This window comes from Neocloeon triangulifer, unplaced genomic scaffold, assembly GCF_031216515.1.
Source record: "Neocloeon triangulifer isolate White Clay Creek 2 clone unplaced genomic scaffold, ASM3121651v1 ptg000012l, whole genome shotgun sequence".
NCBI classification, from domain to species: Eukaryota; Metazoa; Arthropoda; class Insecta; order Ephemeroptera; family Baetidae; genus Neocloeon; species Neocloeon triangulifer.
Window position 1 is genome coordinate 5039577 of NW_026775554.1, and position 14487 is coordinate 5054063.

The window sequence follows — 14487 nt, forward strand, 5'->3', positions numbered from 1 at the left end:
ATAAAATTCATCTCCTTTTTTATCAGAAATTTAAAATTACTGATTAAAGATCTATATTTATTTTAAGTGAAATATATTTAAATCTCTTAGGTATAACATCTAAACCAAAATCGGCCAGATTTTCCAAAATTGCAATTTTAATACCAAATTTTGCTTCTGTTTTCCTTAAACAATTTTTTTAGACATGGACTTCCTGGAGGTGCTGACGGAGGGCCTGGAGAAGGTGCTGATGGTGCGCGGTGGCGGCCGCGAAGTGATCACCATCTACTCGTAGTCGGCCGCGCCTTCAGCCGCAAACTTTCAACACCACGCCGCCCCCGGGGGCGTCCTCATCCTCGTCTTAGCCGTGTAGACTGCGTCGTTCATACAAAACATAAACTTTTCTCTCCGAGACGAAACAAAACACAACACAAATAAGAAAGAATTAACACAAAAAGCATCAAAAATCGAATTTCCTCGGTAGACGGATTTTAAAAAGAAACTCGTCGTTTTAAACGCTGAAAATGAATTTAAAAAACTTGAAAAATAAAAATAACGTTGGTCAGAGGACAGCCAAAGGACACACAAACACAAAAAATGAAATGATCACACTCATCTGATTCCTCTTTCGTCGGGCGGTTCCTTTTTGCTCACTTGGAAGAACACGTTTATTGATAGAAAAAAATCCTACGACTCGGCGCCGTGAGCGCCCTCCTGCACCGGAACGACTTTTTCGTTTTTTGCCGACGACCTCTCACTTGTGATATAAAAGAAAAACCAAAACGTTTAGTGCGTGGAAAGAAAGTCCAGCTGCATTTCGGTTATGAATACAAATTCAACACACGAAGGCTGTTTCTCTCGTAGTGATATTTATGATTTTACTGCTGACGGATATAATATATTATAGTAGTCCCATATCTCTCTTGATTCACCTCCCTCCGACTGGTCGGACGAAAAGGAATCTCTCTCTCGTCGCTTTTGCTCAATCCGAGTATACACGCGCGAAATTTCGGAAAGCGCCGTTCGCGGGAGTCGGGCGCTCTCGGCCCGTAGAATATGTATTAACTAATTAATATATACGTACGTATTAGGAAGCTGAACGGACTGAATGTGATGTGGTGAACAGCACCCCCTTTGACCGCCCTCGAAAGTCTCTAGTCCACGATTCCCGCCGCTCTCTCCTTTCTTATCTCTGTGAGATAAAAAAACAAAGAAACAAAAAAAGAAGAAGAAAAACTCGTTCACACACAAAAGCGACTCTTGCTAGCTCACTTGTTGAAATCAAAAAATGCCAAATTGTTCTAATCGTAGTAAAGTGAAGAGAAAAAATTTACAATTTATCACACTTTGGCTGTGCTCGTCAGCTCGCGGTTCGCCGGAAGTCGCCCGAAATTTATTTCTGACCTCGTATTTGAACTCGGCGGGCCAGAAAACCTATGAATGGAAACCCAACATGGACCAACTCTGATAAATTCACAATCTAGCTTATTCAGGGTTTCACACCCTGAGCAGGTTTTTTGCATTTTTCCTTAAAGGTGATCTTGTTGGGTGTCTAATTATGGGTGTTTAGGGTCGCAGAGTGTGAATTTGAAGTTGGATTTTAAATAGGGGTGCGAGTTTCGGGGGACCAGAGCAGTGGGCGCTGCCGGCACGATCGGTAGGGTCGTCTCGGGGCCCGCGCGCGCGTTTGGCACAAAATCCCACGCTCTCTCATCATCTCATCTCTTTTCTACTCAGCGCTCCGGGCCGGCCCACGAAAATTAATGGAAAGCATTAAAACTCTCACTCACTCACTCACGCGTAAAACTAAATTCAATTTAACTCGATTAATTAATTAATTATTACGAGACAGTAGTTCAATGATTATTATCTCAAAAAAGATATATTATGATAAAAATAATCTAATTACGAATATATATTACGAAAAACTAAGTGTTTGGATGTTTAGGTGCTAAATGTTGTGCTGCTGCTTAACAGAGACACTTGAAATACGAGGGAAAAATAATAAAATGAAGAGGAATTATCGCTCGTTGTAATTGTATAACTCTAGAAAGGGCCTTTCTCGTTGTTAATATTCAAGGAAATTTGATTAAATAAAAGGATAGCGTCGTTGAGCGAAAGCTTGCAAATGAATATTAAATAATATAAATAGTCTACGTTAGGCGTTTCTCTATCTCTCTCTTTCTCTCTTTCACTCTCTGCGGAACTCTTAAACGATTAGTAGCGAAAAGGTCCATTCAGGATCCTCCGAAATTCGGGCCGGTGACGAATTTGAGATAAAAATCAACAAAACAATTAAATTTAATTTTATTTCAAATTTTGTGCAAGAGTTTTAGCGCAGATTTCCAAATTTTCATTTAATTGACCATTATGTGTGAGCAAAAATCAAATAATGTTGCAACTTCTCTTGTCCAAATTAATTTTAAGTAAATTTTCAGTTCAACTTTTTTCTCGGTTACGTCAACAGCTACCCTGACGTGCCTGACGTGGCCCTCTTTTCGGAAGGTCCTGATCTATTCAATGTTAGGTCAAGGACAAACAAGTCATCCGCAGGCGATTTAAGTCAATTCTCGTTAACTTAGGCAAAAGCCACTCCGTCGGGACGGAACAAATGAAAATCGGACACGTTGCCCTTGGCCAATTGTTACACGAATAAAATTAATTAATTCTCGCATATAATTATTAATATTATTGAATGTTGAGAGACGCGAAAGAGTTATTTGCACTGCAGGTCGGCCGTGTTTTCCTTTTGACACTATACGCGTCGTTTGCTTAATTTTATTTTTGAACCTCTGCAGGCGAATGGATTTATATTTAAATTTATGAGACATTGTTCGTGCGCCGCGGGGCCGACCGGTTCCCGGCGAGACTCTTCGTTATTGTTTCATTGTCTGATGGTCGTTGATCGATGTGTTTTTCTGTAAAACTCACCAACACATACACACTGACACAAACACACGACTTTTTAAAGAGTTTAATCCATGAAAAATTAAGAAAAATGCAAATAAAAATGCCAAAAAGATTCACGAGAAATTCAATTGTTTCAATCTACAATTTTGCCCACATTAAAAAAAATAGCACAAAATGATAACATTTTTATCTCATTTTAGGGGTAAAATTGAAAACAGTTTTTATGATGATCAACAATACAAATTTTTGTTTTATTGCAGTGTTTCTTTTGAGTGTAGACATTTAGATCAGGATTAACAATTGACTTTTAAACTCAGCAGAGTCTCCAAATCATATTTTTTCTATACAATAATCTTCAGTAATAAAAATAATTATGTATAAAATAGATTTTTGTATAAATTCATCTCACTTACGTAATTATTGCACCTAATTAACGCTAGTTTTCCTATACTCAGAGGAGCAGTATGTATGTACAATAGAGAAGCCAGTGCGTTTTTTTTTTTAATTCTATTTACAACGGGACTTTGTCAGTCACTGACGGAGTCCGTAATTTGTTTCTTTCTCACTCTCTCGTTGCGCGCACTCTTTGAGCACCGTTTCAATTCTTCAGCGGGTCCAAGCTCTCAAGGGAGAAACTATCATTGCCGATGGACAAGCCTCGACTGAATCCGTCCTGACGAAAAATTACATTTAAAAAATAAATTCTGACAAGGAAAGTAATTTTTGCAAACCTTCATCTCCATGATCTGTTGGTCAAAGTGGGCACCAGTGAACTCTCCCATTCCGAAAGGATCTTCTTCACCAGCTCGCGGGTTGAAGTCGTCCTCACTGAAGAGGTCCTTTGAGCCTAGAGAGCGACGGGGCGTTGCCTCTCGTGGAGGCTTTGGTGGCGGAGCCACTGGAAAAAGCAAAATGAGTTAAAATGGTATCACTCCAAATTACTTTAAATTTTATTTGAAAAAAAAAGGAAAAATTCTTACATGGTGGAGGCACAGATGACCCATAGTTGCCGTTGTTGTTTTCCTCGGCCCGCGGATTGAAGTCGTCAATGTCCTCGTCCAGCAAAAGTCCCTGAAGCCGAGTTCCGACGGCTGGGGAGGTGGTTGGCGGCTGTGGCGACTCCTGACCCATGAGGTCTGATATAAGCGACGGCCTTTCAAAGGACCGCGGAGGCACCGGCGGACACTTGAGGCCCTCTGAGCTGGAGGTGCTGCCACCACTGCTGCTCACATACATGGGCTCGTCGCCAGCCGAGGCGCTCAAACTGGCGCTCGAAGCCGAAGTCTCAGTGATATCCGCTAACTGATGTCTTCGCAGATACTCCTGGACGTCTCCCTGGAAAAGCGCAGCATAAATTAATTTTGGAATTGTTAATCAGCAAACAAAATACCTGAGGCGCTATTGCCACAAGATCCTGCAGCCGACGTCTCAGCTCGCCGTTCTCAGATTCGAGCTGCGAGTTTCGGTCTTCCAGAGACTGAATTCTATGCTGCACGGCCAGCTCCTTGCCTGACGTCTCGAGAAAGCGCTTGTACGCCAGTTCGAAGGCCTGTCCAATGGTCAGGGTAATGTCTTCGGCCTGAAACGTGAAGATTGCAATCATTATTGATGAATAATTATAATTGTGGAAGTTTTGTGTTCATAATCCGAACGGATTAATTATATTTTAAAAATCAAATTAAAACAATAATAATAAATAAAACTGTTTTATCAAAAAAATCAGGATGATAAGAAGCTTGTTAATTAAATGCGCAAATCTATTTTTGTTGCTGAAAGATTATACATATATTTATTTATTTGTATTGAAATAATATAAATCTTTATTACACGTCTGCATTTTAATATTAAAAACAGGTTGTAGATAGTAAATAAGGAGTATTATACTAACCAGTTTGTCAGAGACAAAGACGTAGCACATGTGGGCGTCCGCATCGGCCTCCTTGGCAATGAAGCTGAAGAAGCGCTTCTCGCCCTTGTCGTCGGCGCAATACGAGATTCGATGCAGCGGGTACTGGTGCAAAATTCGTTTGGCGCCTTTGGGCTCCTGCACAGCCACTCCGTCCACGCTGATGGTCAGTTCAACCTTTCCTTTGGGTCCGCCGCCCTCCGACTTGCGCAGCTGCTCGCAGAACTTGAGCTTCCGGATGCCCTCTTTGACCACCTCGATGCCCTTCGGCTGGTCAACGCGAGTGCTGCCCAAAAACTGCAAACAAATTTTTTATGTTCAAGTTCAAGTTAGAAAAATTTGGATAGCATAAATAGCATCCTTGAAATCACAAACCTAGTATTTGACACCAAACAAGGGTGCTTTTGGAATTTTTACACAATGTGACCTGAAAAGTACCTTTTAAAGTTTTCAGGTGAGAAGACTTATTTGAGTAAACTAGTTATTTCAAAAGCAGTACTCTTCATTCTCATTATTAAAATAATTCTCTCTACTAATTACCCTGAGAAAGGTAGAACCTGAGCTCAGGTCGCTTTTGACAATGGTTAGGGTCAGGTCGTGTTGGGTATTGTTTAGTAGGTTTTCGAGGTCGCCCAACGCAAATTCAGGCTCAAAATAATCGTAGCTCGGTCTGCTCACAGCAATCAAGAGATCCGTAAGCATTTTTCGCATGAAAATGAGATCGCGACCGAAATAGGAGACAAAAGAGACGCTCCCACGCGATTGCAAAAGAATAAAATAGTTCGTGTCGCCGGCAGACGTCGCTGAGCTAAAGTGCAGTTAACTGGATCAAATGCAGCCGGAGATCGTTCACCCTCGGCGGGCATATAGCTGTACACTTACTTCTTGCAACCATAGGAAGCTCGGGTCGCTCCGCCGCAGCAGCGACGTCGCCGCGCGGCCTTGGTAGTTTCGCTCGCAAAACCGAACGACACATAATATGACGCAAATCTCCAAGGCGATCCAAACGCTTCGGAACGAAATTGAGAGTCGCGCAGGAAAGAAAGGCGGCGTGGAAAACAAAGCGGCGGGTCGTTGGCCTACATCGCGGGAAGGAGAAAGTCGGCGCGGCAGGAAGAGCGCTCATTTTTTAATTCATTCCGCGCGCGCCGCTCAGCTTTGTTATTATTCGGATGCTGTAGACGTAAAAACACACTCGTCCATATACGCAACCATCACTGCCCGCAGGCACGAAAATTTTCAGTCAGGAATTCCCTTGGGCAGCAGCATTTCAGTACTGGATTGCAAGATTATTACATTTTTTTTACCAAAATGTCAAAAGAGATTTCTAATGGTCTCCCAAATATATTCATGTGATCAATTTAAATAAGGATATACTTTCTATTATTTTCAAAAAGAAATCGTGCATTTTTCGAACCTGTCCTACAGTGTTAGAACCTAATTGCAAGTTCTAATTTTGTTTATTCCAGAAGATACTTGGTTTCGATAAATTTTTGCAAAAATTTTTAATAAATACGAACTATTTCTTTGATAAGCATAAATAAACTTTTTTTGTTTAATCAATATCAAAACAAAATAAAGCTACATTATTAAACTAAAGTCAAATGTTAAACTGTCATTATATATATTTATTATTTTAATAATATTTAATTGACAGTTTAACATTTGAATGTAGTTAAATAACAGTGGTATTGATTATTAACTATTTCATTTAATAGATTGAGCAATAATTATTTGATTAGTTGGTTTGTGAATTATTGGAGTTTTTTGGGTTACAAAACAAAGCCCCCTGCAAAAATGTTGCGGGAAAATTATGATTTTCAAAAAAATTGTCAAAATACATGTCATGTTTTTGAGAAGGATGATTTTTTTAAATAATCCACAGATTGCACGATTGATGCTAAAAAGATTTGACCAGCAAATTCTTATTCTGTTGAAATACCTGCAAGTGTGTTTTAAATAAAAAAAAAATTACTTTTTTTGTGAAATCGATTTCCTTTAAAAGTTGTTCTCCTATTTTGCATAATGTTTGCTTAAAAGAAAAGATAAATCATGTTCGCTTCGTGACACCCTGAAAAGGTTTGTGTTCACATTGGCACGTATTTAGGTCACGCAACTCAAAATTTCCGCTCCGAGGCACACAATTGTGACTGCTGTGTATATTCAATAGGCGCCGTTTGCTAGGAGCGTGCGCCGTTTTCCGTGTTTCAGAAGGAAACAAACAGATCCATTATTCATCGGGCTAGGCGCAGTGTTAAGGTCGTTTTTTTCTTATTCAACACTTGGAAATAAAGCATCCGAGCCGATCGTGAGGAGACTTGGTCGAAGTGGTGAGGCAAAAAATAATAAGCCGCCGCAGAGAGGAGCGCGCAGGTTTTTCGCAACCTTCCCCACTCAAGGATAAACGCGGCAGATGATGAATAAACAAAACGCGCATCGCCACACCGACCTTTTATCAGCAGGTGTTGATGCAATGAAAGAAAAACGCGTATGTTTGCGCAGTCACGCGGCAGTAAAAAAAAACATGCAAACCAGCATGCAAATTGTGTCGGAATTAACTTCTTTACTTAACTTCTTGATAAAAAAAAAATTTTAAATAAAATTTAAGATAAATTAAAAGGAGGAAATTGTTTCACCTTGACTAGATAGGCGATGTGTCCGCGCTGGAGGGCGTCGGGAGGGTGTATCCACGCTTTGTTGGTGCCGCCCCCTGAAAGCCGAGCAACTCGTGAGTCAGTTGTGAAAGGCACAGACAATGAATGGAATCGCGTGGGTGGAATTTATTTTAAAGGCCGCATTTTGGTTGCAACTCTAAGGAATTGCGAGAGAACAATGGGTGCCAATTAAGAGTAATTAAATAAAGCGGGCGATTGTGCAATCGTTAAATTTTGAAATAAACCGCTTCATCCACGGACAATTAAGTTTATGAACTTAAAAATATATTAATTTAAAATAAAAAGTTAAAAAGTTGAAAGGACTCAATTTTTTTACTAAATTAAGTTTAAATATATAAGTTTCAATTTAAAATTGGGATAAAATTAACATTTGATAGGGGTTTGATGTTAATAATAATTAATTAATTTCGTCTAAATGAAAATTTCGGAATAAATGTGAGGTGAAAGTTGCTGACCATTCTTGGCCTGCGCGTTGTTTTTGTTGTTGCCGTGCGCCCACTTGAGCAGCGCGTTGTTCCTCATTCCGTCCGCCCTGCAAACAAACACAAAAACCACTTTAGTCAGCAGCTGATAGCCCAAGGTCAACTTAAATTAAATAATAATTCATATCCCGACGCAAGGTTTGCATTGAGCAAGAATCCTTGTTGGTCAACCGAGGAGACTTTAATGGTCGAATGAGAATTATTATTATATATTCTATATATATTTCTCAATAAATATACTCTTGAACAAGAATTAAATTCACGCTCAGAGATACGTCAGCGACTTAATTACGCTCTTATCTAGGAGAAAGAGAGGACAATGGAAATGCCTGTTGTCTCCTCTGCCTTGTCGGGGTCGCGTTCAGAACGATACATGCGCACTATTACGTTCGAGATCAGCGCCTCAAAAGGCATCGTTTAATGAGCGAGCAAGAGTGAGAGAGAGAGAGAGGTTGTTGGAGGCAGCCTGTGCCAGGTACTCAGGGTCCCCCACCTGAGGCCCTCGGGCTAGCAGAGCGACTCTACGCGGCCGTTTCTCCGCATCCAACCACAACAAAACAGCATCGTTGGCAGTAGCTGGATCATTTTTCAGCCATTGTGAACCCAAATTCGCACCCAAATGCGCCCTGAACCTATAAAATGACACCAAACTCGACCTTATTTATGCTTGAAAATATCTCAGGGTATACAGGTAGTGTTCAGGTACGCGGGGAAAACCTGATTAAATAATCTCGCGTGCCCTTGAACTCCAATTTGTAGGTGTAAATTTAAAATTTAAAGCTATCCTTCGTGAAAGGTCCACTTCAGGGTCGACCTTTTTCAGGTTCCTTTCTCATCAGCACTTTTATGAACAACAAACTTTTAAAATAAGACAATCGTTTATCGTTTTAAACGCCTTTTTTCCCAAGATAAAATCTCAATCCTCAATCTACACCAAATATATTATTTATTGGAAAAATTAAAAAAGAAAAAAAAAAGTTAAAAGATAGCACTCTTAACTAAGAAAAGAAAATTTTAGATGCTTCGGTTTGCCAAGTTGGCACTCCACGGACCTGTGGTCTGGAAAGGTTCGAGGCCCACGGGCGGATTGTTTCAGGAGAGTTTGGAACCGAGGTCGGTTAGACGATTCGGCCGCGGAACGTGACGAATTTCTCCGTTTCGGACGCGAAATTGGCGATCGTGCTCGGCATGAAACTTTCGATCGGCCCACTTTAGAGTTAGGAGACGGTGATTGCGATTCGAGTCAGTCTCTCAGCACCGCTCGCTCCGCCTTGACCCGATGCCGCGCGCCGCATTCTATTATTCAAATAAATAAATAAATGTACTCAATTGGGAAACAAAAGCAATTGTGTGGCCCACAATTGAGAGAAGACGACGAGGTCGCAGCAGAAGAGAAGAGCCGGAAGCGGGTGAATTCGCCGCTCGCGGGCCAAAACAAACAGCGGCTCCGCAGTTTCTCCTCGCTAATTAGCACTTCTAAGCTCCTGTGGACGCTTCCCGGTGCCTTTTTAAGCGCGAGCTCTTTGTTTTGGACTTAGCGAGACAATTTCACTTCAACTGAGGTTGTAATTGTGCTCAGCGACCCTCAAAACATATGGTTCGACACCAAACACGTCTGGTTTCTGAGACACAGCAAAAAGTTTTTTTCATAAAGGTATTAAATAATATAACCTGATATCAGGGTAGACCCCTGTCTTAATCTTATTTTGAAGGTGTGTAAAAGAATATTCCAGATCAATCAAATTCCTAAGCAATAACTTACACACGTAATAATAACTATAAGCTAACCAACCTGAGTCAGCTCAGGGTATTCCCTGTGTGACCTTTATTTGACTTTTGTGTGACGGAAAATCAGTTTAAAATTATTAACGTATAGAAATATGTTCAGTGTGAAAATGTTGAGAAAAATTCAAAACAACACATGGTGTTTCAGAACAATTATATAAACCTGAATTCAGGGCAATTCAGGGTATTGAAAGTAATATAAATTTCAAATAAAAAAAGTGATTTTTTTAGCCTAATAAAATTTCTAAAATTCATAGGCAAGAAATTTGAAATTGAGCTTATTTTAATTAAATGCAGGTTTAGGTCATTTTGAAACTTTTTACCTATGTATATAATTGCTTTATTATGATTTGCAGTTAATTAATTTGAATAATGTATGTGTAAAAAAATAATCGCAATTTTGATGGAAATAACAGAAGATTCGAGGTACGGGCTACATCAGGGTCACCGATCGCTAACGCAAAAGTGCCTGCTCATCACCTGCGAGACCTGACGGTACCAGGCAATCGCACCTGACGGGAAAAGGTGGCTTCGGATAATCGCAAGACACCCACCTGCTGATCAAACCACCAAGCCGGGCGACGAAACTAATGAACGCACTTCGGACACTGCTGGACACACGCTGCTGGCTGCACGACCACGACACAAAACGCGCACCGTCCGCAGGTCGACGACTCGGTGCCCAGAGTGAGTCAGAGGCCAGGCCAAACCAGCAGAACTGGAGTGACTGGAGTGGTGGTGCGAAGGAGAACAAAATCCCACTGTTTCCACCTCTTGCTCTTGCGGCTCGTAGTACCAACACGAAAAATAATTAATTGCAGTGCGAGTACCAACCAGAGACGCTGCTATTGTATTGGCAGCACTGACAAAAGCAGCCAATCAACTTGCAGGATTTCGACTTTGGAGCCTCGTAATTGGCTGCTTTTTTGCAATCCAGCGTGCAAACGCCATCAATCGGTGAATCGGTCTCTATGGAAACTACAGTGACAGTTCTCAGGCGGAGACCCGAAAACAGCCGTCGGTCGGCCTTTTTCGCTCTCAGGGTGGATTCTCAGGTATCGGGTTGCGATGGATTGAGGATCTGAGTACGGGAGATGTTGTCGCCGACCGACGGAGTGGGTGATGCGGCCGCGGAAGAGGCCGTCGACCCCAGAGTGCAGGTGCGTTAAGTCAAGGGGACGTGGTTGCTGTCATTGAAAATTTTCCTAATTCGACCCTTTTTCAGGTTGAGTTGGAGAAGCTGAACTCGGCCACGGATGAAATCAACAAGCTGGAAGTGGACCTTGACGTAAGCAATTAATTTCAGCCAGAAAATAAAAATTAATTTGGTTGTTTCATCGATCACAGGAGGCGAGGGCTGCGTTCCGGCACCTGCTGATGGAGTCGACCCGACGCATCGACGAGTTGGCCAAGAAACTAGGGTCGTGCGTAGAGCGTGCTAGACCATACTACGAGGCTCGACTCAGAGCCAAGGAGGCCCTTCAAGAGGCCCAAGCAGCTGCTGTTCGTTTTGAGCGAGCAAACTCGGCCCACTCGGCAGCTAAGGAAATGGTCTTCCTCGCTGAAGAGGGCCTTAAGGTTGCCTTATTTTTGTCTCATTTTACAGAATAGCTCTTAATATAATTTTTTTTTTATAATTTAAAATATTTTTCCTCGATTAATAAAGAAAAAAAAACAGTCTGAATTTCCTCAAGTGATAGTGACCTTTGAAGGCAACAAACTAATTAAAATTATCACTTTTTGCTTATCAGTTTCAAGGAAAAATTCAAACTATAATTGAGTCGGATTGGAGTACAAATTTATGATATCTTAATAATATAATTATTTGACAGATTTATTTCATAACTAATTATTCATGTTCTTGAATTGTTATGTGATCCAAAAAATAAATTATGTTTGGGAATTTTAGGCCGAAGGTCGTACTTTTGACCATGCATGGCAGGAGATGCTGAACCATGCAACAATGCGCGTGAACGAAAGCGAAAGTGAAAGGACCCTTAGTGAGGCTGAGCACCGACGCACCTCTCAGCGCTATCAGGAGGCCGAGCAGCGCGTTCAGTACCTGCAGAAGGAGCTGAAACGCACCATTGCCAAGTCGAGGTTTGTTATCGAGAGTTGCAGCGCTTGAAGCCCCTAGTTTGCACCCTGCTTTCGTTTTGCCTGGTTTTTTCCTTTGGTTTGACCCTGGTTTGACCTTTTTTGGTGAGCACTGCCACAAATTAATCTCTTCAAATGATTTTATTTATATTCACTCCAGGCCTTACTTTGAGACAAAAGCACAAACCAACCTGGTCCTGGAGACTCAAAAGACGCGCGTCAAGGCTCTCGAGAAACAGGTACCAAAAATACAAGATGATCAGTTTTATCATAATATTTTCAGGTGTTACAAATTATTCACGTTGATTTATAAAATTGGATCTGGGAAGTTTTTTACGAAAGTTTCTTTGAGCAGAAACTTTTTTTCTTCTCAACCAAGAATTTTTTTAATGTTTTAACTGACTTCATAAGTAATTAAAATTATTATGTTCAATGCAATCTGCTGCAGCGGAAATGACCTCTCCATAATGATTGTGAATGAGAAAAACGTTCATACTCATTCCATCTGATTTTATCTGAGATTGTGATTGTTAATGGAAAGAGGAAAAGAAAAATTGTGTAATTTTTAGTTCTAACATTTTATGAAAGAAATCTGATTTAAAATATTTGCTTTTAAGTTAATCAGGTTAATCATTATGAATATTATGCAAGTTGCAATCTAGAAAAGAAAAATATTGATAATCCTCTTAATTGCTTAAAATAATATTTTAAAATTAACATTTGAAATGATTTGAACGTCATTCAAAATGTTATTTTACATTTCAGTGATAAAAAACCAGATAAGTGTGAATTTCAGTAATTATGTTTGATTTATATTCTGCTCAGGTGGCGCAGTCAAAGTTATGTTACTCACGAGCCTTGGGAAACCTTGAGAAGATCAGTGACGAGATCCACCAGATCAGACGCGAGTCACAGTGCAATGGAGAACGTGGCTCTGGGGTTGGCGCTGAGTGCTCCCGTCCGTGCACTCCAGCCAAGAGCAAGCAAAACAACAGCAGTGACGTTGCCCCTGTTCCAAACTCCAACATTTCAATGGTGTGAATTATTTTTTTAAATATCAATTGCATAATGATGAAGATAATGCTAGCATAAAAATTTAAAATTTGAATTTTCAACAGGTTTCGTCAGACCCACCTGTGGTCCCTGATCGTCAGAAATCTGTGATGGATGAGCCATCGTCAGAGCGACGCGTACGTGACCTGCTTAGCCAGGGAATGATGATGCTCAATATCAACGCACCACATTCACCTGCCCATGGTAAGAAATATAGTTTTAAATTATCTCATTCTGTTTTTATTTCAAATAAGACAATTTTAATTATTTTTTTCTATCTAAATTGGTAATTTTGGTATAAAATAAAAACTTTATTTGGAATTTATGAAATTTTTTATAATGAAAATACATGCTGAAAGGGAAATAATTTTTGCCATAAGGAATTTAATGTTTAATTATTTATTATTTCTTTCTTGAATTTAGCAATGTGATTAACTTTTAAATTCTTTTATTCAGGCACACCAGGAAGGCGGCGGAGCTCGAGTTCAAGACCTTGCAGCAAAGTGCCATCACCACTGGAGAAGTCACTTTTCTACCTGGCCGACGACGACAGCGCCTCTGACAACGAGAGTCTTGCTAGGTACTTGTACAATAAATAACACCTATATAATGAAATCTAATAAAATTTTAGTGTGGAGATGTTGTCAGATGAGCAGGTGGCATCTTTGATGTATGACGACCTAGACGAAGACCCATTGCTAGGTCTGCCAGTGAGTCAAAGCGTTCCAGCCAGCAGCAGACCACCCTCCTCTCTCAGCCGGACCACTTGATCTAAAAAAGAACTGAACCCGCATGAATCTCTCTAGTCGCTGCAAAAAGTGATCCTTTTTTGTTCAAATATTTCAAACTGCAATAAGTTTGTTTTGTTGATGTTATTGCAATAAATATGATGCTACAAAAAGAGAATACTTTAATATTACTTCTTTGAAGCTCACTCATTTGCAATAATTTACCAAATATTTTGGATTCAATTAAAAAAAACATTTTTTTTTTTTTTTTTTTAAAAATCGCATGGCTGCATTTTTATTTTTGTTTTTAAAAAAATGAATAAATGGAGTGGACAAGAATGATTATGTACAAAGCGCAGTGCTTGCAAAAATAATTCGTTGGTCCTGCTTTCGTTGTGTGTGAGTGTAAGTTTGTGTGTTCGTTTGGATTGATTGCATGTTAAATTGATTGTATGTATATTGTAAGTTTGGCGCGGCCTCAGCGGGAATTTTCTAAAAAATCAGTCCTGTTGCTTTTGGGAACGAGGCCAGGCGCGTATCACAAAACGGAGGAGGTGTGGAGGTATGGCAGTGGCTGTCCTTAGAGTGAGGGACTTGAGTCCCTTCGCTGAACACATGTATATGTTATCGAATTCATTCTCCAGAGCAGTAACAGAGTTAATTATCAGTAGAAATTATTTAAAAAAAAATCACGCTGCAGCTGCTGCTATTTACACGCAAAAATCACCACCGCCCAGTTTAGTCAAGTTGGTCGCGCGCGCGTCTCGGCACCGCTCGCAGCTGCCGCACCAGGGTTACGGCGCCAAAGCGAGCGCGGCGGCCCGCCAGAGTGTCGACTAGATCGCGTTGATTACACCGAAGAAAAAAATACG

At 40.5% G+C, this 14487-nt stretch overlaps 3 protein-coding genes across 6 annotated transcripts in view; 2 read left to right on the forward strand and 1 right to left on the reverse strand.

The window, feature by feature from the left end:
- LOC132198176 (solute carrier family 12 member 6) overlaps window positions 1–3289 on the forward strand; it is a 48787-nt gene extending 45498 nt beyond the window's left edge. For all 3 annotated transcript variants that reach the window (XM_059622033.1, XM_059622031.1, XM_059622030.1), the window contains exon 17: window positions 183–3289. In XM_059622033.1, the coding sequence (XP_059478016.1) occupies window positions 183–274 (92 nt within the window). In that variant the 3' untranslated portion in view covers window positions 275–3289. The remainder of the gene's footprint in view (window positions 1–182) is intronic.
- Window positions 3094–12756, reverse strand: LOC132198177 (PTB domain-containing engulfment adapter protein 1). Of its 2 annotated transcripts, none has more exons than XM_059622034.1 (8): window positions 12688–12756; window positions 7926–8002; window positions 7432–7505; window positions 4778–5092; window positions 4280–4468; window positions 3870–4224; window positions 3621–3787; window positions 3094–3562 (listed from the first exon to the last, which is right to left on the reverse strand). In XM_059622034.1, the coding sequence occupies exons 2-8, from the start codon at window positions 7990–7992 to the stop codon at window positions 3488–3490; spliced, it is 1242 nt and encodes a 413-aa protein (XP_059478017.1). In that variant the 5' UTR covers window positions 7993–8002; window positions 12688–12756; the 3' UTR covers window positions 3094–3487. The 2 variants fall into 2 exon arrangements, with proteins under 2 accessions (XP_059478017.1, XP_059478018.1); XM_059622035.1 differs by lacking the exon at window positions 12688–12756 and adding an exon at window positions 8245–8307.
- On the forward strand, window positions 10689–13787 carry LOC132198178 (SH3 domain-binding protein 5-like). Its single transcript, XM_059622036.1, has 9 exons — window positions 10689–10897; window positions 10963–11025; window positions 11085–11315; window positions 11647–11837; window positions 11995–12073; window positions 12660–12869; window positions 12953–13091; window positions 13344–13467; window positions 13519–13787. Exons 1-9 carry the CDS (start codon window positions 10832–10834, stop codon window positions 13655–13657), a joined length of 1242 nt encoding a protein of 413 aa, XP_059478019.1. The 5' UTR covers window positions 10689–10831; the 3' UTR covers window positions 13658–13787.
- Window positions 13788–14487: the final 700 nt, after the last annotated feature.